This window comes from Martes martes, assembly GCF_963455335.1.
Source record: "Martes martes genome assembly, chromosome: 3".
Lineage (NCBI taxonomy): Eukaryota > Metazoa > Chordata > Mammalia > Carnivora > Mustelidae > Martes > Martes martes.
The window spans coordinates 66,857,553-66,882,937 of record NC_137890.1 but is presented as its reverse complement, the minus strand read 5'-3'; the positions used below and the strand labels follow the sequence as shown (position 1 = coordinate 66,882,937).

The window sequence follows — 25,385 nt, the reverse complement described above, 5'->3', positions numbered from 1 at the left end:
CATAAATTGTGGCATCTTTTTGGAGGAAAAAAAAAGTCTAGGTCACCAGGCCATTTGTTCTTGTAGTGCTCTGGCTGGGGAGATCCAAGTACATATGAAGATCAGTGAAAGCGGGTGGCTAGCACTTTTGCTATCTGTCTGCAGAAGCTTTTAGCACATTTATCAGAAGCCTTACAGTGCAAACTCTTTTGATATTAGGTCTCTGGGTGTAGCTTTCAAGATCTTTCTTTGTTCCGTTCTTCCTGTATGGTCAAACTGCACCCAACAGGTGGTCTACAGTGTGAATTTCAAACATGTGCTATTAATATGCCCAAAACTGTTGCTGCAAAGGGGAAAGAAAACCACATTAATTGAATCTCAGCCTGTTCCTACTCATAATGTCACAAATACAGTTTGCACGTCTTAAAGCCATACAAAATGATTTATAAAACCATGTGAAAACTTCAGGTGAAAAAAAAAATTAAAATAGGTGCTATTTATTGTTATTAAAAGTAATTATTGTCTTACAACAATTCTCCAACAAAAACTACACACAGAAGTATAGGTCAATGATAACAACAAAAAAAGTTACAATCTCCTTTTCATTTACCGTGGTTTTCCTGTTGGTATACTGATGTTCACTAGCAACAGTATTACGTATGTAAGGTAACTCATAGTTCAAAATTCCTTTATAATTATTTTTAAAATATTTTTCTCATAAATGTTTTCTGGGAAGGTCACTATTATTCCCATTTTATAGATGTCGTATGGAAAATAATAACAGCACCTACCTCAATGGGTCACATGAGGAGTTCATTAGAGCATCCGCACTAAGCACACAGGGTGTTTGGCACATTTCTTATTGTGTGCTCAAAGCATGTCAGCTATTATCAATATGCAAAATATTAGCAACTATATTAAGGCTATCAGAAGTCCATTTAAAATGGGCCAATCTGGTTTGGGTCTTCTTCTAGAACAGGACAGTTCTTCCAAAAAATAAAGATACCACTGCTTATATAACTCACTAGAATTTAAATAAAAACTTGAAACATTAAAAAAAAAAAAAAGACATCCCTGTTTATATGTACTGATCTGTCTGCCTAGAACGCTGTTGCCCTCCTCACTCCCAACTCCTGACCACTCTACTGGGCTAATTCTTAGACAGTATTTCTTCTAGATTATACTATATATACGAGGATGCTCCTCCTACATGCCCCAGTGCGGATCACAATGACTAGCTTCTACATCTACTTCCCTGTGGCACTAAGGCAGGGATCCCACCTATGTATCCACTTCATTCTTGGTGCTTAGCACAATGCTAGAACAGAGGGGATGCTCCATAAGTATCTGTGGTATGAGATCTGAAATCAGACCAGTGGGTGTTGGAAGATCAGATTTTCACTGGGCATGACTGCTGCCAGATGAAGAGATAAAACAGAAGCAGGGGGTGGGGGGCAGGTGAGGGTGAGGCAGGTGAGGCTGAATGAGATGTGGTATCCTAGAAGAAGAGGAGTTAAAGGCAAGGGCTCTAGAGGAAATCAGGTCCCATCTGGGCACCTAAATTCACACCAGCAGTGCCCCATCCAGATTCGCGGATCCTGGATATCTAGACACAAGCCCTGCAGCCTGGGAATGAGAGCCGGGGTGAAGCACACCTGGTCCCGGTCTAAGACTACTGAGCAGAGTGTGAACAACACAGTGCAAGCCAGGGGCTCCTGATGACTGGAATGAAAGAATCCAATCTGCCCGAAGACCCCAGTGGACTTACCAGACAGTTGGGATGTGTGGTGCACGTCTGGCCCAGCACAGCATTACAATGCTGAGGAAGAAACTTGGAGACTCTGGGCACAGCTGATGGAAAATGAACCGAAATGTTCTGATTTGTTACAGCAGCTGCATCATAGGAAGGGATGACTTTAGAATAGTATCTGACAGCATGGAAGGAATTAAGGGAGAGGGCTTTGCTGGGAATTTGAGTTTTATACACATCACCAATTGCATTCTCTGAAGTGGAGCTGGACTGACCTTTAATAAAAAAGAAAACAAATATCCATCAGTGTTCACAACTCTGTAACTTGGAATTACTGTATTTGAAATAAATTCTCTTCTATTTCATTTCCTCATGTTACAAACTTACGCTACTCTTACACGCCAATGCTGACGGAAAAACACAGTGAACTTTTTAGTAGTAGCAGTTAGCACAATACACATACTATAAATCAGCGTTAGTGTGTCATCAGAAAACAGATTTTCGAGGAGCATGAGATCTCTGTGCGTGTGTGTGTGTGTGTGCGTGCACACACTTCTGTGTGGGTGTGGCTTTCATCATAATCAAAATCATGACCATCCCTATCATCGCTACGAAGCAAGGAAGAATGTTCCAAAGTAGAACTCTATTCAGTAACAAATAAAGTTTGGTCGATTTTCTATCAATGAAGTGGGTTGTCTAATTATATGTCTATATTCTGCATAGTAACTAGAAGGCAGAAAAAGATTTTAAAATATATCCTGAATGTTAGCAATGTAATCTGAAGCAACACTGGGAATACCTGTTTATTTTCTATCGGACATTAATAATAATGAAAGTAAAGAAATTTTATGTCCACTTTGCATACAAATGTATCTAGAATGTTTGTGAAAGGTCATTTCAGCAAATATGGACAGAGATGTATAGAAAGGACAGGTAAAGGTAGCCTAGTAAAGTCTAAACACTGAGCTGGGTCAGCGCTTCTGTGTTACAAAGCCAGATGTGAGCAGACACCTGGTGACTTCAGGTGGTCATTTCACTTATCCGGCCTTCAATTTACTGACCTAGCCGGTGACAGTGACATTGGAGGACTTAACTGATCTCAACGGTTCCAGTGCTCTTTCAAAAACAATTTGGCAAACTGCATTATGAGCTACAAACGAGCTCACATTCTTGAACTCATTCATTACACACGTCCAGGAATCCAGCCCAAGAAAAAACCCAAAATATAGAAAAATCTATGCATGGGGAAATATTTCCTTTCATAGTTTATGTACAATCACTCTCCCCATAAAACCACAAATACTAAATGTAGCAACTGGAGGGTGGCTGAGATTTTTCTAGAAATTATTTGATAAAACATTAAAATGGTGGTAAGGGCTGTATAAGAAAAAATTAAAGTATATATGACACAGTGTTTTGTTTTATACAAATTTTTTTTTGTTAGATTTTATTTATTTATTTGACAGAGATTACAAGTAGGCAGAGAGGCAGACAGAGAGAGAAGAGGAAGCAGGCTCCCTGCTGAACAGAGAGCCCAATGCGGGGCTCGATCCCAGGACCCTGGGATCATGACCCAAGCTGAAGGCAGAGGCTTTAACCCACTGAGCCACCCAGGTGCCCCTATATGACACAGTGTTAAGTAAAAGAAGGCAATAAAATTGTGTGTCCAATATGAGGACTACTGTAGAAAAATATACATAGAAAAAGACTTGAAGGAAATATATTAAAAATGAACAGTGATTCTCTTAGCTGGGCTCGCGAAGGACTAATTATACTTTCCAAATGGAAAACTGTATATAAATAAAATTAAAATGGGGTGGGGGGAGTCTGACTCAATGACTTTCAAGGTCTTCCCCAGCCTGAACAAGTCTATGATCCTAGTATCTGTGTGTCTTCCCAGGAGCAGCTGCTTTAGGTGATGAAAACCAAGAGATGCTGGGGCACAGAGAGGCCAGAACCTACTACCAGGAAAACAGTGTTTCAGACTTTCTGCAGAATGTAAATAGTGAGAACACAGACGTAAGCATTGCATGTCCAAGAAGTAACACTGACAGGCATATGCCTGTGGCCTGGCCTTTTTCTAATTTAATCTGTGCTGATTTGATCATTCTGGGTGATATTCAGCCACAAATACTTGAAGTGGATGAACCATGGCTCATGGCTACCCTTTTTTTGCTTCTTCTCCACTCTGCCCCAAGTCAGAAGGGTCTAAATGGACTAATAAAACACCCTGAATCTTATCTGATTTTTATTTTTTTTTAAGATTTTATTTATTTATTTGACAGAGAGAGACACAGTGAGAGAGGGAACATAGCAGGGGGAGTGGGAGAGGGAGAAGCAAGGTTCCTGCTGAGCGGGCAGCCCGATTCGGGACTCGGTGCCAGGACCCTGGGATCATGACCTGAGCTGAAGGCAGCCACTTAAGGACTGAGCCACCAGGCACCCCTTATCTGATTTTTAGAACAAGAAGAGCTATGTTCTATTTTTGGCCTCTTTCTCCTTTTGACTTTAGTCACCATCCCTAGTAACATCACTTGTTCCTGTGGCATTTACTATGTCTACATATTGTGCCCAGTGCCTTTACCACATTACTGTGTCTCTCTCTGTCAAATAAATAAATAAAATCTTAAAAAAAAATAAAAATCAGATAAGATTCAGGGTGTTTTATTAGTCCATTTAGACCCTTCTGACTTGGGGCAGAGTGGAGAAGAAGCAAAAAAAGGGTAGCCATGAGCCATGGTTCATCCACTTCAAGTATTTGTGGCTGAATATCACCATCAGGAATAGAAAAGTCACAAACTGGTAGCTGTGTTCTTTTACTCTGGCTCTGCTTTTTTCCATCTTCTTATTTCTACAAGTACAGGGGCATGCCTAGACTTTATAACCCAAATAACAAAATGCCTCACAGTGGGTAAATATTTGTTTCAGAAGAAATACTCATCTGATGAAGGTTTCTTGAGTACCAGCTGCAGGCTGGTCAGTGTTCTAGGTACTAGAAATACAGCAAAATGGGCGCCTGGGTGGCTCAGTGGGTTAAGCCTCTGCCTTCGGCTCAGGTCATGATCTCAGGGTCCTGGGATCGAGCCCCGCATCGGGCTCTCTGCTCAGTGGGGAGCCTGCTTCTCCCTCTCCCTACCTCTCTGCCTACTTGTGATCTCTCTCTCTCTGTGTCAAATAAATAGATTAAAAAAAAATAAATACAGCAATGAACAAAAGAAGCAAAAAACAATTCCCTGCCTTCATGGAGTTGATATCTCTTCTTAGTGGGAGGATACAGGCCATGAGAACAAATCCAAATAAAGAATATTAGCAGGAAATAAGTGCTATGAAAAAAATACAGTAGTGAAAGTGGATAATCAGTCCCATGCATTATATGATGCTGGAAAGTATGCAGTTTTGATTGAGCGGTTGAGACTCACTGAGAAGGTGACATTTAAGCAATTTAAGCAAAGATGTGAAGGAGGAAAAAGGTTGATATGTTAAATGCTCAGTACATAGTTAGTACTCAATTAGTGTGAGTACTTCCCTTTCCTTTAGATTCTATTCATGTAGTAAAGTCACCAATGTGCTTCTCATCTATCAGTAAGACAAGCTTTTTACTGGACAGTCACATGCAAAAGAAGGAAACTGGATGCCTATCTTACACCATACACAAAAATTAACTTAAAATACATTAAAGACTTAAACATAAAACCTGAAACCATAAAAGTCCTAGAAAAAAAATAGCGGGTAAACTCCTTGACGTTGGTCTTGGAGATGATATTTGCAAGTCATGTATCTGAAAAGGGGTTAATATCCAAAATATATGAAGAATTACTTTAAGTCAATAGCAAAGAAACAAACTGATTTAAACATGGGCAGAGGATCGAAATAGGCATTTTTCCTAAGAAGACATACAAATGGCCAATGGGTACATGAAAAGATACCCAACATCATTAATCACCAGAGAAATATAAATCAAAACCACAAGATATTACCTCACACCCATTAGAATGGCTATCATCAAAAAGACAAGAAATAATCAGTGTTGGTGAGGATATATACTTGTGCCTCTTGGTGGGAATGTAAATTAATACAGCAACTATAGAAAACAGTATGGAGGTTCCTCAAAAAAATTAAAATAATGCTACTATATGATCCAACAAACCTATCTCTGGGTATTTATCCAAAGAAAATGAAAATATTGACTCAAAAAGATATAGGCATCTCTATGTTCATTGCAGCATTACTGACAAGAGCCAGGAGCAACCTAAGTATCCATTGGATAAAGAAAATATGATAGATATAGCTATATAAATACACACACATAAAAAAGAACGAAATCTTGCCATTTATGACAATATAAGTGGACCTTGAGGGCATTATGCTTTGTGAAATCAGTCAGACAGAGAAAGACAAATACTGTATGATCTCATTTATATATAGAATCTCAAAAAACAAACAAACATATAAAAATTGAGCTCATAGATACAGAGAAGAGACTGGTGGCTGGGGGGCTGGATGAAATGGGTGAAACCAGTCAAAAGGTATAAAACTTCCAGTTACAGAATACAAAAGTCATGGTGATATAGTGTACAGCATGGTGATTATAATTAATAATGTATGCTGCATATTTGAAGGTTGCTAAGAGACTAGATCTTAAAAGTTATAAGAAAAAATATTGTAATCTTGTTGACAGATGGTAAGCTGACTTATTGTGGTGATCATTTCAAAATGTGTATATATAACAAATCATGTTGTATACCTGAAGCTGATATAATGTTATGTGTCAATTATTCCTCAATAAAAGAAGATGAGCTTTCTGGGAATGATGGTCAATTTTAAGTCCAATTTCTGAAATAACACCATAAAAACACCTGTGGCTATCTTTTGTACTTCAAGCAGGTATATCAGAAGGACTCATGGTGTAATCGTCTAGTGACACTCCTTTCCCTGGCTGCAACAATGAATGCAGAGGAGTACAGGGGTGTGCAGGACACCACATAAGCCAAGGATACTATAACCACAAGGGTATCAGGGGGAGCTCACCTCTCACAGCTTCATCCAAGGAGCCCCCTGAGGCAGGAACAGAGTACACATTCAAGCACTTATTAGCCAGGAATCTGATCCCTCTCACAGGTGAATAAGTGCTTGTCAACACACCATTTTCCCTTCAAAGGACAGGAAAAAAACCCAAAAAACACCTTACACAATTCTCAAGGAAGACTACATGAACACTGCTGAGTTCAATTGTTCTATCATTCATGTTCTAAATAACACAGAGCCTACACTATGAATAATTCTGGCATAAAAACAAATGGTTGAACAGGGTACATGATGATAATTTAGGATGTGGAGGAATGATTTGCTTTACAGTTTTCGTTTGTTTATATATTCTAATAAATTAATATAAGAAAGCATTCATTTGGCATGTCACATTTTGTACTAGCAAATTCTTTAAAAACTCCCAACTGAAATAGGTCTGGACGGCTTCAGGGCCCATGACCTCCTGTGACAGAGGAATGCTAGAATGCATCCTGCCTCTGTCCGTCTGCCAGGTATGACCATCACTACTGATAAAGCCTTATTTTAAGATCTTGAGAATTAACAAGAGAAGAAATAAGAGTGAATCAAATGATGAAAGGATCATGGGGCTGAGAATATTCATATTTTATCATTATGACTAAATGATACACAATGGCAATGGGAAAAGTTCACTGATTTTTTTTTTCTTGAGAGACAGAGTGCAGGCATGTGGAGAGGTGCCCGGGTGGTGGAGGAAGGGCAGAGGGAGAGGGAGAGAATCTCAAGCACACTCCACGCCCGGCATGGGGTCCCACACTGGGCTTGATCTCACAGCCCTGAGATGATGACCTGAGCTGAAATCAAGAGTTGGACGTTTAACTGATTGAGCCACCCAGGAGCCCCGAGTTCACGGATTCATAATAAATACTTGAGTTTTCATTATGGGAGGGGGGGTTTCAGTGCCTGTGTACAATACTTCTAATGTTCGCATCCGAGGAAACTAACAAGCCATCTTCCAGTTCATAAGAGCGCTCATCATACCTTTGCGCCATGATCGTGCCTGGGAGGGATAGCTGGATGGACATCTGCTGTTTCTTACAAAACCTCCTATTGCTCTGAAGTATGTCTGTAATCTGAGAGAGAGAGAGAAAGTGCACAATCTATTTAGACACAGGTATTTTTTCATATACACAAACACACATACATTTCCAATTATAAGAAATAAAACTGTGGCTTTAAAGCACTGTGTATGAGGATGAAATTCAAGGACTTGGAGTCAAATACCTGGCCCATAACGGCTGGGGGGATTTTCTCCCGGATGTACTTCACATAATCAACTGTTGCCTCAAGAATTGAAGCCGAGTCATTCTTTCTTCCCTTTATATACGGCAACAGAGTACGCAGCTGCTCACAGCAATACTTGATTCTTTCTCTGAGCAGAGAATTGTAGTAAATAAGGAAAAATTAGTCTCATTTTCTACCTTATACACAAGGACAAACAAGCCTTCCTCCTGGGTGTGTTTACAGAGGAACTGCCTCCCTCCCCATCCGGTCTCTGTTTCACAGAAAGGCTGTGTCCCCCCATAAGACAGCAGCCTCTGCTGCCTCTGGCACCACAGCTTCCTGGGGTGTCTGCTCACACTGCTGCCAAGTACAGTGTCTGTGCTGACGGTTGCCCCAGTTCCCTTGCCCCAGGCCTGCTGCACTGTGCGGGATGACCCTGTGCAGGGCACCCTCCCTCAGAGGAGGGTGGCACGCTCTGCATCAGTGCTTTTGTGATTCACACTAGAAGCCTAGCGGACAAAGACAAGTCAGGAGATATTCATGTCACTGTGACCTGGACCGCATTTCCAACAACAGATCAACCAGCATCTTGTAATTACATGTGCCTTACATGTAATTCTGTGTTCTGAGCCAAAGAAAAATCAGAAAGCTGCTTTCTTCACATGAGGTAGGTATGAACGGAACAAATAAAGCAGTATGCAAATGAGAACATCATTCAGGCTGCTATCTGCCTGATAACCTAAGTCTTTCACAGTTCTGAAGGGAAATGCACTGAAAATGTAAATCTAAGCCTTTGATCTAAGACTTTGGTACCTTCATTTATGCATGTGTTCACTTAACCAACATCATTAATAACCTGTTTTTTTCTAAATAGCACCCTGACATATACAGGGTCAAGTGGTGGCTCTGTCAATAACCAGCGGGAATTTTTGGCAAGTCACTAAAACTTCTGAACTTCAAAATGGCAATCAATCAATCAACCAATCAATCCTTTTTAAAAACCCAATTTGGGGCACCCGGGTAGCTCAGTCAGTTAAGCATCCAACTCTTGATTTCAATTGGGGTCATGGTCTTAGGGTTGTGGGACCAGCTCTGCATTGGGCTCCATGCTCCACAGGGAGTCTGCTAGGGGTCCTCTCTCTCCCTCTACCTCTCCCATTTGCATGGGTGTGCACATGTTCTGTCTCTCTAAAAAAAAAAATTTTTTTTAAATTTCAATTTGAGTGTGTAAACCTGGCGTTTCACAGACCTGTACCTCTGAGGCTAATAATACATTATATGTTAATTAAAAAATTAAAAATTATAATAAATAAATAAATAAACCTGATCTGCCACCATAAGGGGAAAAAATTCAATTTGATACATAGCCTATGAATAACTCAAATATTCTAGGTCAGTGGTGTTTTAATTGGGCTTTGAGCAGTTTGAGGGTTCTACAGAGGTGTCTCAGGGACTAGTCTAGGAAAATGGCAACAATTTGACAATGTGTATGAAGGGCTTTGAAATTTTCATACCCCTTGACATGGTACTTGCACTTATAAGGACCTAAAACACAGAATAAACTTTTTTGCAAAATGTGCAAAATGATATCCATTATAGCAGTATATTAGTAAGATAGAAAAAACAACGTAAACACACAAAATAGAAGCATACTTAGGTAAGCTGTAGTATACTAACAGTTGAATATTATCTGGCAGTGGAAATGAAAAACTATAAATCTTATTAGGGAAAAACAGAATATTTTATAGGATACAAGTATAAAATATAAGGCAGTATATAAAATATGAACATAGACATTAAATAAAGTAAAAATAAAGCATAGAAAAAGACTTGAAAGTGATATCATCAAGTAATAGTTATTTCTGGATGGCTAGGTTATGGAAAATATTATTACTTCCTTTTATTTGTTTATATTTCCCAAGTATTTGTTCTGGGTACAAGTCACTTTCTTACTAAAAAAATCATAGTAGATATTTTTTCCAATGTTCATTAGGAAAATGTTCAAACACACAGAAAGACTGAAAGAATTTAGGATTTTAATTCTTAAAAATTGAAAGAAGAATTTGTGCAGAGAACATGTATGTATTGCACCTATCTAGAATCTATAATGAACACACACTGTCCTTGCTTTGTCGTATATGAATCATCCCACTGGCCACACATCAATCCATTGTATTATACTGAAGCATTCCAAAGTAAATTGTAAACTTAAGGCACTAACATCTTAAACATATCATTAATTAGAATTATTTTATTTTCAAATAAAAGTTACATGAAAAACACAAGTCTTCAGGGTACCATTCTATAAGTTTTGACAACTGCACAAAACTATGTAACAAAAACCCTAATTACCATTATCACAGCTTCAGAAAGCTCCTTATGCCCCTTCCCAGTCTTATCTTTCAAAAGGGGTAATAACAGTTTCTGATATTTTCCATCCCCCGTGAGTTTCGCTTGTCTTTGAACTTCATATAAATCAAAGCTTACAGCATGTGCCACTTTATGTATGATTTTTTTTTTTAAAGATTTCATTCATTTAACTTGACAGACAGAGATCACAAGTAGGCAGAGAGGCAGGGAAAGAGAGAGGAAGGGAAGCAGGCTCCCCACCAAGCAGAGAGCCTGATGTGGGGCTCGATCCCAGGACTCTGGGATCATTACCCGAGCCAAAGACAGAGGCCTTAACCCACTGAGCCACCTAGGTGCCCCTATGTACAATTTCTTTCACTAAGCATGATAATTTTGAGATTTGTCCATGTGGCTGTTTGTTATCAGTGGTCTGTTTCTTTTTATTGAGCAGTAGTATTCCATAGTATAAATACCCCACAGCTTATTATCCATTCTCTTACTGACAAACACTTCAGCTGTTTCTGGGTTTTGGTCATTTATGTAGAAAACTGCTAGATCATTCTGTACATCTTTTGTGAATGTATGTTTTTATTTCTCTGGGAACAAATGTAGGAATAGAATTAATGGGTTAATTTTTTAAATCTATAAGAAACTGTCAGAACTTTTCCCAAAATAGTACTATTGTACACTGCCATCATCAGTGTATGAAGGGTCCTGTTGTTCCAAAACCTTAACAACATTTAATATTGTCAGTAGTTTTAATTTTAGCATTTTGGCCTTTCCAAGGAGTACATGGTAGTACCTTGTGCTTTAATTTGCATTTCCGTGACAAAAAATTATGTTGAGCATTCTTTTTTTTTTTTTTGGTGCTTATTGGGCCCTTGTATATTTCCCTTTTTGCAATGTCTGTTCAAGTATTTTATCACCATTTTAACTGGATTGCATCTTTTTGGTACTAAGCTTTACAAGTTCTGTATTCTCTGTAATACCAGAATTTTGTCAGCATACTTGTTTTGCAAATATTTTCTCCCAGTCTATGGTTTGCCTATTTATTTTCTTAGCAGTGTGTTTAGATAGCAAAAGTTTTATATTTTGGTGAGTCTAATTCATCTACTCTTTCTTTTATCATTATTGCTTTCTATGTTTAAGGAACAGCTGCCCACCCTCAGCTTGTGAAGATATTTTCCTACACTTTCTTCTAGAACTTTCCTGTCCAATACAGTCCATTAAACTGGTTTATATAGACATTAGTTAAATAAATATAAACTAGCTAAAATTAAATAAAATTTAAAATTAACTTCCTGTTACAACAGACACATTTCAAATACCCAGCAACTACATATGACTAGCAGCTACTTCAATGGACAATGACGGATACAGGACAGTCCTAACATTGCAGAAAGTTCTATAAAACAGTGCTGTTTTAGAAGCTTTATAGTTTTAACTTTATAGTATAGATCTGTCTATGCTCCATCTTGAATTAATTTTTATACGGTATGAGTAAGGGGTCAAGGTTCATTGTTTTTCCGTTTGGATATCCAGATATTCCAACACCATTTATAGAAAAGACTCTCATTTCCCAATACGTTTGTTCTGGTGACTTACTGAAAATCAAATGAACACAAATGTGTGGATCCAGTATTGGGATATTACACTCCATTGATCTTTTGGTCAGTGACACGTGGTTTTATGACAGTGACATGCTGGTTACTGTAGCTGTATATTGTCTTAAAGTCAGTTTCTTCCAGTTTTATTGTACTTTTTCAAGACTGCTTTATTCTAAGTCCTTTTATACTCTAGGTCTTTTTCATTTTTAATCAGATTACCAATTTTTACAAAAAAAATCCTACTGGAATTATGATTTATATTCAAATAAAGTTATATTTCAATTTGGTAAGAACTAACATCTTAACAATAATGATTCTTTCAATTTGTAGTTATGGTGTAATGCATGATTTAGGCTTTCCTTAGTTTCTCACGGCAATATTTTGAGCGATCAATGTATAATCCTTTGTGTTTTTTGCATGTTTTCCCCTAAGTATTATAAGGCTTTTTTACTCTTTTATAAATGTAATTATTTTTAATTTTAATTTTCTTTTCTTTTTTAAGATTTTATTTATTTATTTATTTGAGAGAGAGAGAGAGAATGCAAGTGGGGAGAGGAACAGTAGGGATAGCAGGGGGAAAGAATCTCAAGCAGACTTCCTGCTGAGCAGGGAGCCCAGTGCAGGGCTCAATCTAATGACCCTGAGATCATGACCTGAGTCAAAACCAAGAGTCAGACACTTAACCAACTGAGCCACCCAGGCGCTGCTAATTTTCATTTTCTAATTGTTTGTTGCTTATATATAAAAATACAATTAATTTTTGTACATTTATGTCCTGTAACCTTGCTATATTAATTTTTTGGTTCTAGAGTTTGTTTTGTAGGTGTCTTAGGACTTCACACACGAACAATGCTATCTATAAATAAGAAAGTTAGGCTTCTTTCTTTCTAATTTGTATGTTATTTCTTTTTCTTACTGTGGATTTAATTTATTTCTACTTTTTCTAGCTCCTTAAAATGGACTCTTAGGTCATTGATTTTTTAGACCTTTTGTCTTTTCTAATATAAGCATTTAAAGCCATAGTGTTTTTCCATAAGCTTTGCTTTAGCTGCATCTTGCACATTTTGAAATACTCTCTTCTTACCACCATTCAGTTTGCAATATTTTCTAATTTTTTGTGTGATAGTTTTCTTTCACCCATGGATTATTTAGGAGTACATTTTTAAACTTTCAAATATGTGAGATTTTCCTTCATATCTAATTCTTACTGATTTTTAACTTAACTTCATTGTGGTCAGCAAATATACTCCTGAATTCAACTCTTCTAAATGTATCAAAACATATTATATCTCCCAGCATACACTTCATCTAAGTGAATACACCATATGCCTTTGAAAATAATGTGTATTCTGCTGCAGTTGCTGTATGTAATTTTCTATAAATATCTCCTAGATCAAGGTGATTAAAAGTGTTCACAGCTTCTAAATCTTATTGATTTTTGTGTCCAGATCTTGTATCAATTGCTGAGAGGGATGTAAAATCTCCAATAATGCTTACTGATATTTGTATCTTTAATGCTGTGAACTATTGTTTCAATTACATAGTCACACACTATTTGCGACTGTTACATCATTCTGATAAGCTGATTCTTTCATCATTACGAAAAGCTGCCCTTCACTTCAAGTGATACTGGTTGCCTTGAAGTCTACTTTATTTGGTATTAATGTAACCAGTCTGGTCTTCTTATAAAAGTATTTCACAGTATACATTTTTGTATTTATTTACCTTACTGTGTCTTTAGATTTATAGTAGACAACTATAGATGGATCTTGTTTTTTTGTTTGTTTATCCATTCTGACAATCTGTGCTATAAATTTACTATATGTGGATAATGGTCTGTTTTATGATTTTTTTTCCCTGTAATTTCTTTGGTTTTTTTGTTCTTCTGTTCATCCTTTCTTGTCTTCTTTTTCAATCATTTTTAAAAGTCAATTTTAATTTGTTTAATGGCTTCAAAGCTGTCTTCTGCATATCTCTTTGTTGGTCTAGGGTTGTCCTAGGGATTACAATATATAACTTTTTACAGTCTATTTAGAGTTAAAATTTTATGAGATCCCATAAAATACATGAATGCTGTAATCATGTAAGTACCTTTGCCCCACTCATCCTTCATGCTATAGTTGTCATATGTACTACATCTATATGAACAGTTGATCCCTGAACAACATGGGTTTGAACTGCATGGGCCCATTTATACACAGATTTTTTTCAGTAAATACAGTATAGTACCTTAAATGTATCTTATCCTCCTTATGATTTAATTAATAATATTTTCTTTTGTTTAGCTTACTTTATTATGAGAATACAGTATATAATATATATTATATATAATATAAACCATGTATTAATCAACTGTTCATGTTATTGGTAAGGCTTCTGGTCACCAATACGCTATTAGTAACTAAAAGTTTTGGGGGGAGTCAAAAGTTATACACAAATTTTTGATTGCACTGCTATCAGTGCCCCTAACCCTTGTGTTGTTTAAGAGTCTACTGTATTACCAGCCACATAATGTAATGCTGTAATTTTCACTTACAACAGTCTGAAGCATTTTATATAAATATAGAGGAAAAATGTCTGTTTTCTAATATTTATTCACATATTTATCATTTCTGATTCTATTCAGCCCTTCCTAAAGACCCAAGTTTCCATTTGTTATTGTTTCCATTTAGCATAAGGAATATCCTTTAGCTCTCTCACCCTGCAGGTCTGCTGGTGTCAAAATCTCCAAGTCATCTTTTTTGTGAAAGTACCTTATTTCATGATTTACTCTTAGGAAATAATACCTGATGAAGTATGATTTACACAAAGAAGTGGTGGTTATCAGATATAATAAGTATGGTAGCATACCTAAAAGGCTGATCTATTTCTAATTTATTAATATCTTAAAACCCAAAAATAGGCTTCTGACAGATCTGGAGCAGTTATGTCTGCTGCTGAGGTTTCTACCACAGATGCAAGAACAAAGTGTTCTCATACTTTCTACCTGTCTGATTGTGGCAGCCAAACCTGAATGGGAGAATACAGAGGGGAAAAAACAAGGTAGTATAGAAAAAACACAAAGAAAATTTTTGCCACTCAGAAATAACCCTGTAAATAGTAAAGTTACTGTTTTTACTAAAATCAATCAATCAATCAATCAATCTAAAATTTGAGCTAAAAGAAAAAAAACAATAACAGGTTAAAATGACTGAAAATTATTTACCACTTCTTCAATAAATTTGTAGGGTCTGTTTCCCCTCCCCTTGAATCTCTGCTGGACTGGGCCTGCTTTAATCAAAAGATGCCCAGTGAAGTGACTACAACAGTTCTAGGACCAGCATTTAGGAAAACGTAACTTCTACACTGGTCTCATTAAACCCTGAGCCATTACGAAAGACATCTGTCTAGCTTGCTGGAGAGACCATGTGGGGAGGTGCTGGGACTACAGGGAAAGAGAGCAACCCATCTGTGCCCAACATCTCAACCACCCCCCACCAAAAGACTATTCCTGTGGATGAAGCTGGCTGGGCACTCTGGCCAGGCGATTTGCCAGCTAAACACCACAGTAAACACCATGTAGAAAAGAATCACAGTATCAATTCTACTAAAATTGATAATCCATAAAATTGTAAGATATGATGAGTAGGCTGTTGTTTGAAGCTACCAAGTTTTAGAGCAATTTGTTACATAGCAAAAGATAACTGGAAAAATAGCTTAGACTTTGAAGCAAAATAATAAAAATATGGTTTGATAACTTACCTAAAAGTAAAATATGTGACAACAATAACAAAAATAGAAGGTAAGTAGAAAAATACTATTGTATATTAAGTGTCATAATGTCAAATCAAGGTAGGCTATGGTAAGTTAAGGATGCATATTATAACCCTAAAGCAACATTAAATTATTAATTTTAATTAATTATTAAAAATAATAATTTTAGCTCAAAAGTCAATAGAGGAGATAAAAAGGAAAGCAAAACACACTTGACTAATCCAAAAGAAGGCAGCCAATGAGGGGAAAAAAAGGAAAAGAAAACAGATAGAACTAGTGAAAACAAATAGAAAAATCATGGACCTAAAGTCAAACTTAATAGTAATTATATTATATGTAAATCAAATAAACATTTCAATTGAACAGCAGAGATTGTCAGAATGGGCAAATTAGGATGCCTGGGTGGCTCAGTCATTAAGCGTCTGCCTTCAGCTCAGGTCATGATCCCTGGGTCCTAGGATGGAGCCCCACTTTGGGCTCCCTGCTCAGTGGTAGGCCTGCTTCTCCCTCTCCCACTCCCCCTGCTTGTGTTCCCTTTCTCACTGTCTCTCTCTGTCAAATAAATAAATAAAATCTTAAAAAAAAAAAGAATGGGCAAATTAAAAAGGAAAATAAGATTCAACGAGATGCTGTTTACAAGAGGTACTCTTTAAATATAAAGACATATTTCAGTTATAAAAAACCATGCTTTCATAAGAAAGCTATATGAATATTAATGTAAGATTTTAAGATGCAGTATTAGCATAGATAATTAGAGCTTATCATTTCTTTTTTTTTTTTTTTCTTTTTTTCAAAGATTTTATTTATTCACTTGACAGACAGAGATCACAAGTAGACAGAGAGGCAGGCAGAGAGAGGGGGGAAAGCAGGCTTTCCACAGAGAGGAGAGCCCGATGCGGGGCTCGATCCCAGGACCCCGGGATCATGACCTGAGCTGAAGGCAGAGGCTTTAACCCACTGAGCCACCCAGGTGCCCCAAGAGCTTATCATTTCTTAATGATAAATGGTCAATTCATTAAGAAGACAGGCAACTGGGGCACCTGGGTGGCTCAGTAGGTTAAGCCTCTGCCTTCAGCTCAGGTCATGATCTCAGGGTCCCTGCTCAGAAGGGAGTCTTCTGCTCCCTTTCCTGCTCCCTCCTGACCCTCCCCAAGTTATGCTCCTTCTCTCTCTGTCTCTCAAATAAATAAAATCTTAAAAAATAAATAAATAAAAAGAAGACAGGCAACTAACAACATCAAAATACATGAAGCAAAAACTGACAGGAATGAAGTAAAAAATAGAGCAATCTACAATCATCACTGAAGATTTTAACTCTCAGAAAAATCAATAAGGATACAGAATGTATATGAAAAACACCACTAACCAATTCTACCTTATTAATATTTAGAACACTATTCCCCCAAGCAGCAGAATACATGTTCTCCTCAGGTGTACATGGAATACTCATCAAGTGTGACCATACTTTGGGCCATAAAACAAAGCTCAGAAAATATCAAAAGACAGAAACCTGACAGAATATATGCTCAGGTGATAACGTAATTAAATTGTAAATCAATACCTGGAAAATCTCCAAACATTTGGAGATTAAATTACACACTTCTAAATAATCAGTGGTCAAAGAAAAAATTACAAGGGATATGAGAAAAATATTTTGAACTAAAGGAACTAAAGGATAGTGAAAATCTAATTTATTCAAAATTTATGAGATGCAGCTAAAGAAAGCACTTATAAGAAAAAACTTTTATAAGTGGAAATTTATAGTTTTAAACACTTTTATTAGAAGAGAAAAGATGGGCACCTGGGTGGCTCAGTTGGTTAAATAAATTTAATTCTAGATGTTAATTATGAAAATTTTGGATATATGAATAAAAAATGGCTTACAATAAAATTTATCATACACACTCTTTTTTTTTAATTTTTAAAGATTTTATTTATTTATTTGACAGACAGAAATTATAAGTAGGCAGAGAGGCAGGCAGAGAAAGAGAAAGGGAAGCAGGCTCCCTGCTGAGCAGAAAGCCCAATGTGGGGCTCGATCCCAGGACCCGGGGATCATGACCTGAGCCAAAGGCAGAGGCTTTAACCCACTGAGCCACCCAGGCGTCCTATCATACACATTCTTTTATATATGGTTTTGTTTTTTTTTTCAGTTGGTTAACGACTGACTCTTGATTTTGGCTCAGGTCATGATCTCAGGGTTGTGGGACTGAGCACTGTTTTGGGCTCTGCACTCACCAGGGTGTCTGCCTGAGGTTTCTCTCTCTCCCTCTTTCTCTAACCCTCCCTAACCACCCCCAACTCTCTCTCTTTCTCTAAAATAAATAAATCTTTAAAAACAAAGAAGAAAAGGTGAAGATCAATGATTTCAGTTTCTACCTAAGAAAATAGAAAAAAGAACCAAATATAGGGAAAAAAAGGAAATGACAGAGTGGAATCAAATATAAAATGGGCAAATAATACAGAAAATCAATGAATAAAAATTTGGTTCACTGAAAAAAGTCAGTAAAACTGATAAACCCTTGTCAGACTGATCAAAAAAAAGCAAGCAAGTACAAATTATCAATGCCAGAAATGAAAGAAGGAATATCATCAGAGACCCATAGACATTAAAAGGATTATAAGACAGTATTATGAACAAAAAGTCATTCAATAAATTTAACACCTTGGGTTAAACAGACAGATTTCTTAAAAGACATAAATTAAAGCAACTGAGCAGAAAAACACAGAAAATCTAGTCCTATAATTAGTAAAGAAATTGAATTTTTAATTAAAACTTCCCAAAGAGAAAATTCCAGGCCTAGATAATTTCACTGTTTAATACTATAAAACCCATCAACCTTACACAACTCTTCCAGAAAACAGAAAAGGAAAGAAAGACTTTCTATTTCATTATATGAGGTAAGCATTTACGTGATACCAAAATTCAATAAAGACATAAGAAAATTAGAGACCAATAACCTTCATGAACACAGATACAAAAATTGTTAATGAAATATCAGCAAACCAAATCTAGCAATAAGAGAATATATCAAGACAGAGTATAGAATTTAAAAATAATCAATGTAACCAATACATTAACAGAAAAAAAAAGAACATCTATATTCATCTTAATAAATAATGAAAACACACGGACAAAATTTTATATCCATTCATGATGAAAACCTGAAATAGGAATAGAAGAAAACTTTCTTGAGCTGATAAAAGGCATATATAAAAATAGAGCCTACGTCATAAGAAATGATAAAAGACTTCACACTTTCCCTGTAATATTGTAAACAAGCAAGGATGCTACTTCTTTTTTTTTTTTTTTCAAAGATTTTATTTATTTATTTGACAGAGACAGACACAGCGAGAGAAGGAACACAAGCAGGGAGAATGGAAAAGGAAAAAGCAGGCTTCCCACCCAGCAGGGAGCCCGAAGCGGGGCTTGATCCCAGGACCCTGGGATCATGACCTGAACCAAAAGCAGCTGCTTAATGACTGAGCTACCCAGGTGCCCCAAGGATGCCACTTTCATCGCAACTAATTAAAAAAAAAAAAAAAAACAAAACCGGTGAACCTAGCCAGGGTATTAAGGCAAGAAATAGAAATAAAAGCCACAAAGATTGGAAAAAAAGATGTCTTTATTCACAGATGACATAATTGGTTATGTGAGAAATCCACAAAAAATGACTGGAAGTGATTAATAGATAAAGCTAGGTCATGTAGGTCAACGTACAAAATAAATTTAATTCTGATGTTAGTTATGAAAATTTGGATATATGAACAAAAAATCCTTAAGCAAATTTTTAAAAACTGGACAAACATTCAGAAATAAATTTAGTAAACTACAAAACACTGTAGAAATAAAGGCCTTTAAAAATGGAGAGATGGACTGCCAGAATCAATACTGTTCAACATCGATTTTTCCCCAAACTGATCTACTGATTCAACACAATCCTAATCAATATCTTAGCAGGATTTGTTAAAGGAAGAAATTGACAAGCTTATTTTAAAATTTACATGAAAATTCAAAGGACCTTTAATATCCAAAGCAACTTGAAAATGAAGAACAGTGGGGTACCTGGGTGACTCAGTGGGTTAAAGCCTCTGCCTTCGGCTCAGCTCATGATCCCAGGGTACTGGGATCGAGCCCTACATCAGGCTCTCTGCTCAGCGGGGAGCCTGCCTCCCCCTCTCTCTCTGCCTATCTCCCTGCCTACTTGTGATCTCTGTCAAAAAAATAAATAAAATATTTTTAAAAAAGAAAATGAAGAACATAGTTGGAGGACTTCATCTGATTTTGAGAATAGTAAAGCTACATTAATCATTACATGTAATACTGGAGGAGAAGATAGATAAGCATTATCAGTGGAACAGGGAATCTAGAAATACACTGATAGTTATATGATAATTGATTTTTATGAAAGTACTAAAGCAATTCACCAAAGAATGGAAAGTTTTTTCAATAAAATTTTGAAAATCTCCATCTGAAAGAAAACAATCTCAACACTTCATCCCGTGCATAAAAATTAATTTAAGATAGTCATAAAAACTAAAACTTTAAAATGTCTTATAGACAACATAAGCACATGTAATTGCAACTTGTAATTGCAACATTAGCAATGATTGCTAATATAGGATAGAGAAAATATGGTACATATTTTTAAATATTGATAAATTGGACTTCATCAAAGTTTTTTAAAAGCTTCTGCTAATCAAAAGATGTAACAGTTCACAAAAATGAACAGTAATCCACAGGTAGAAAATATCTCAAGACATAAGTTTGACAAAGGATTTGAATCCAGAATATGAAAGAGCGCCTACAACTCAATAACGAAAACACAAGTAAGCAAAAGGTTTTCTTATGGGGCAAAAGATTTGAACAGACTTCATAAAAAAAAGATACACAAAGGGCCCAAAGCACACAAAAAGCTGCTCGATCTCATTAATCATCAGGAAAATACAAATTTAGAATCACAGTGAGATGACACTGCACAACCACAAGAACGGCTGAAATGGAAAGGACTAACAATACCAAATGTTGATGAGGATAGGTAGCAACTAGTACTATGTACTAGTACAACTTGTACATATATTGCTGGTGGGAGTGCAAAATGATGCTACCATTTTAGGTTTCTGCTTGGAAGTCTCCTAAAAAAAGAGAAACATACACCAATCCTGTGGTACACAACCGTATTTCTGAAAGAAACGGAAATCTAATTCACAAAACACACATATAAAAGAATGTTCATGGTAGTGAACATGGTAGTGGTTCTTTTTTTAATAAGCGCAGGACCCTGAGATCTAGAGTCACATGCTTCATTGATCGAACCAGGCAGGCTCCCCCACAGTAGCTTTATTCTTAGTAGATAAAACCCAGGGAATGAATAACCAAAGGGCGGTGTATTTACACAGTGGAATGTTCCTCCACCGTAAAAAGGAACAAACCACTAAAGTACACAACAACGTTAATGAATCTTAAAACATCTGCTGGGCCGAAAGAAGCCAGACCTAACTGTACATATTGAGGGTTCCACTTACATAAAGTTCTAGAAGAAGCAAAACAAATCTATAGTGACAGAAATCAGAACAGTAGCTGCCTCCAGGGGATGGCAGAAGACAGACCAGGAAAGAGCATGAGGTAATTTAAAATGCAGGTTTTATTATTATTCAGGTACAGGGAGGCCAACAGATCAGGAGATGGCTGCCATTGAAATGACAGTTTGTTACTCACAGTTCCCAAGAGGAAGGGGCCACTTCACACCACACGGGGCCACATAGGAAAGCACCAGGGGCAGTTAGGAGGCAGAATGAGTCAGAAGAAAATAAGAGCAAGAGACTTTATTGTGGTTTCTGAGAGAAGGAGCAGGCAAGGTAGGTAAGCAGGTTTAGGACTGGCTAGTTTGAATCACTGCAGCAGGCTCTGGCATGGAGGGTTCTCTGGATGGGTCAGTTTGTACATATGCAAGGCATGCTCACTGGCAAGTCATTTACGATCCCTAGAAACTAGCTACCTGTGGGATGGGCAGTCTCCCCACAGTCAATAAATTCTCCGATGTCAAACCATCAACAGGGCCACCTGGGTGGTTCAGTCAGTTAAGCATCTGCCTTTGGCTTGGGTCATGATCCCAGGGTCCTGGGACTGAGTCCCTCATTGGGCTCTCCGATTGGCAGGAAGTCTGCTTCTCCCTCTCTCTACCTGCTGCTCCCCCTGCTTGAGTGCTTTCTCTCTTGTTCATGCTCTCTGTCAAATAAATGGGTAAATCTTTTTTAAAAAATCAGAATAAAAAGACATGCTTAATACACAAAGAAACATTCTAATATAATGGAAATGTTGTGGTTTAGAGGAGTATATCCATTCGTCTGCCTCATGACCAACCCTGGTGCTTCCCTACGTAGCCCTGAATGGCATGATAATACCCCCCTCCTCTTGGGAACAGTGGGTAACAAACCATCTCTATAAAACTCATCAAACCATACACTTAAACACATGCAAGTCACCTCTTACAGACACTAATTTAATCTTCTAGTATCAATTAAGTATAACTCTATTCTAAATTTTCAAATATTCCTGAGACTAGAGAGTGTATTAGCAAACATAGATCTAGCCTTGTTCATTGCTTCTCAAATTTTTCTGGCTTTCACATCAAGATTAGGGACTTGAGATTAGGACAGGGCAGGGAAAATAAGAGACTTTTATCCTTAAGTGATAGTGGATCAAAGAGATTAAAATTTCATCCTTTGAGTGAGACACAACTCAAAGTGACCTCTTGGGAGCAGAATTTCTTTCAAGTCTTATGTATGTGTGTGTGTATATATATATATATACACACATACATACATAAACCATATCATATCATATCAATATATAATATATATATATATATTATACCAACACATGGTCTGAGATGATATTTGCAATGTATATATTTGGCAAAAGGCTCATATATCCAGAATATACAATGAATTTTTAAAAATCAATAAAAAAACCCCAGAAAACCCAGTAGAAAGATAGACAAAAGATGAGCACTTAAAGAGATTTAAAAAAACATACACTGAAGATTTCATTGTAGGTTAACTTCATCGCATCTCCTTTATGCTAATTATACAATGATTTTTTTTTTTTTAACTAAAAGAAAACAAAAGAAGAGTGAGGAGGAAATGGTTAGTGAAACTTTGAAGATGTTGGCTCAAAGAAACAGGGTAACAGGCTCCAGAGACTCCATATGGTCCTGCCTTTTTTCTTTTTCCTTTGTGTATGGAAGAGCAATACACACGGACCTGTCAAAGGGCATGTTTGGTCTTTGTCATCTATCACAGTAGCCTGCAGTCAGTTTGGTTAGGATCCATTCCAAATAAGTCAGGAAAGAACCAGTTCAGGCATTCTCCCCTAGTTGAGTGATTCTCAGTGGCTGTAAGGGACCTGAGGCCAAAGATCTCGTCCAAACTAAGTTCTTGGGTCTCTCCTCTGCACAAATGTGGCTCAAGCAAATGAGAACTCACAGAGGGAAGCCTTTTGGCCAGATTGGATTTGGGGCCTTCTGGAAACTCCCTGTTCTACTTTCCTTGAATGCCTCAGACTTGCTCAGTCCTGGAAAAGCCTTCATTTGTGAGAGACTATAGCAAAGCTCATTTTCACATCTTTCCAAGTGAGTAGACATTCCCCAAATTTTTAGACCACCATTATTTCAGATTCATGGACACACAAACAAAACCATGGCTCGGAATCACTCTGAAAAGTATACCTTAAAAAGATGAAAACATATTTAATATATTTAATACACATATGACAAAAGGGATTTCACCAAGAATATTAGAATGAGGTAGCCAATTTTTATTAGTCTGTTCTGATAAAGAAAACAGAGTTGTTATACTTGTTTTAAAAAGAACTTCCCAAATGCAAATATTCAAAACCATCAGCTGGGACCATTATCTCCTCAACCTTAGTCAACATCGTGTTACTTTTGCTGCAAAAACACCACTGGGAGCAAGACAAGAGAAAAGCATGTGTAAAGCAGCTGACTGGGAGAAGGAGGAAAGGAAACAGACTAGAAGCATCCATTTTAAGATTCACAGGCATCATTATAAGGGTTAAGAGGAGGAAAAGGCAAAAAATAATTAGGGATGGATTCTTTACTTTCTGGTATCTTTCAAGCAAATCTCTAAAGGGGAAGATGGGGCACTCCGGTTACAACTTTTTTTTTGGGGGGGGGGGACAAAGATTTCTAGTTCTTTAAATAATGCCTCAGGGGTATACACTCTCCAAAGCATCTTTTTAGTCTGGTAGATGAGTGGTTCATCAACCATTTAGTTTTCATTAACCATTAAAATGAAGAAAATACAAACAACACAGAAGTTTGGAAGACCAGTAAAGGATTTTCACTGTTAGATCTCAACATGAAAAATAAAAAAGGTAGCAGCTCCCAATATCCTTCCATTGCAATCATTTAGAAATATCACAAATTTAATATCACCAAATAAAATATGGAAAACAAAATCTTAGAATATAAATTCCATAATATATAGCTTTAAAAATACTATTGCACTGTATTTTTCTTAGTCAGTGCAGATCAGTGAAATCTATGGGGTAGCACTAGCCAGCAGACTCTACCTAAGCCTTCATACAGCCAAAGCAGCAAACATGTGAGTGAGGGTCTTTTGCACCAAACTAGCCCATCCACCAGTCCACCTCACCAAGCCCCAAACCCACCTTTCCATTGATCGTCAGCAGAAAATGGAGGCCACTTGGCAGAAATTACTCAATGACCTTTTCCTATCTGGCCCCCATTAAAAGATTCATCTTTATCCACATTTAGCTTTAGCTCCTTCTCTCCATTTTCAGTAGAAGAGATGTTCCACCTGGTTCTAGAATCCATAAACTTCTATCTACTTAGGGACACCAAGTCGACCTCTTCTGCTCTAGGGGATTAATATTATTTTACTTTCCTCCCACTGAGAGGTGAGGTTCTATGTACCCTTCCCTTAGATCGGGATAATTCTGTGACTGCTGTGATCAACACCATATGGAAGAAATAGAACCAAGCCTGTTTCTCGTCCCAGGCCTTAAGACAGTGGCAGCTTCCTCTGCCTGTCTCTTTGAACGGTGGAGCCCTGGGCTGACAACCCTGAGACTACCATGCTGGAGAAGCTTCAACTATTAGTCCCAGTGGGCTTAGCCTTCCAACCATCCCTGCAAAGCCTCCAGGCATAATGTCTTGGACTGTCTTGACTAGACCATCCACTAGCTGAATACCACCAGTGACCCCAGTGGATGTTATGGAGGCAAACAAAATGCCCACTGACTGAGCCCTACTCAAATTGTTAATTCATAAAACCATGCATCAAGCTAACAAATTTTGGTTTCATTTTTTATACCACAGATACACCTTTTTTTTTTTTTTTTTACAACACTGATAATGAGAGCATGAGTATCTTTAAAACCTCTCTCTCTCTTCCAGCTATTTTCTTTCAGAATATAAATATAAACATATTCAAGTCTGGCCCAATCTTATCAAAATTTCTCATTTTACTCTAGATCCCCTTATACTCTAGATCCCCTTTTATATATCATACACCCTCATTTTCTCTTTCCTTTCCCTTAGGCTCCCACCTTTCATTTTCCATCATTCCACGATGGTGTTTCTTCCTTAACCATACCAATGAAATTATTTTTA

At 37.1% G+C, this 25,385-nt stretch overlaps 1 protein-coding gene across 1 annotated transcript in view; it reads right to left on the bottom strand.

Moving 5' to 3' along the window:
- Nucleotides 1-301: 301 nt before the first annotated feature.
- LOC308339940 (spermatogenesis- and oogenesis-specific basic helix-loop-helix-containing protein 2-like) overlaps nt 302-25,385 on the bottom strand; it is a gene marked incomplete at both ends in the record, with an annotated part of 49,558 nt that continues 24,474 nt past the window's right edge. Inside the window, 5 exons of the mRNA XM_080799009.1 lie at nt 302-322; nt 1,748-2,004; nt 6,758-6,879; nt 7,775-7,866; nt 8,018-8,165. Coding sequence (XP_080655135.1) covers nt 302-322; nt 1,748-2,004; nt 6,758-6,879; nt 7,775-7,866; nt 8,018-8,165 — 640 coding nt within the window. The remainder of the gene's footprint in view (nt 323-1,747; nt 2,005-6,757; nt 6,880-7,774; nt 7,867-8,017; nt 8,166-25,385) is intronic.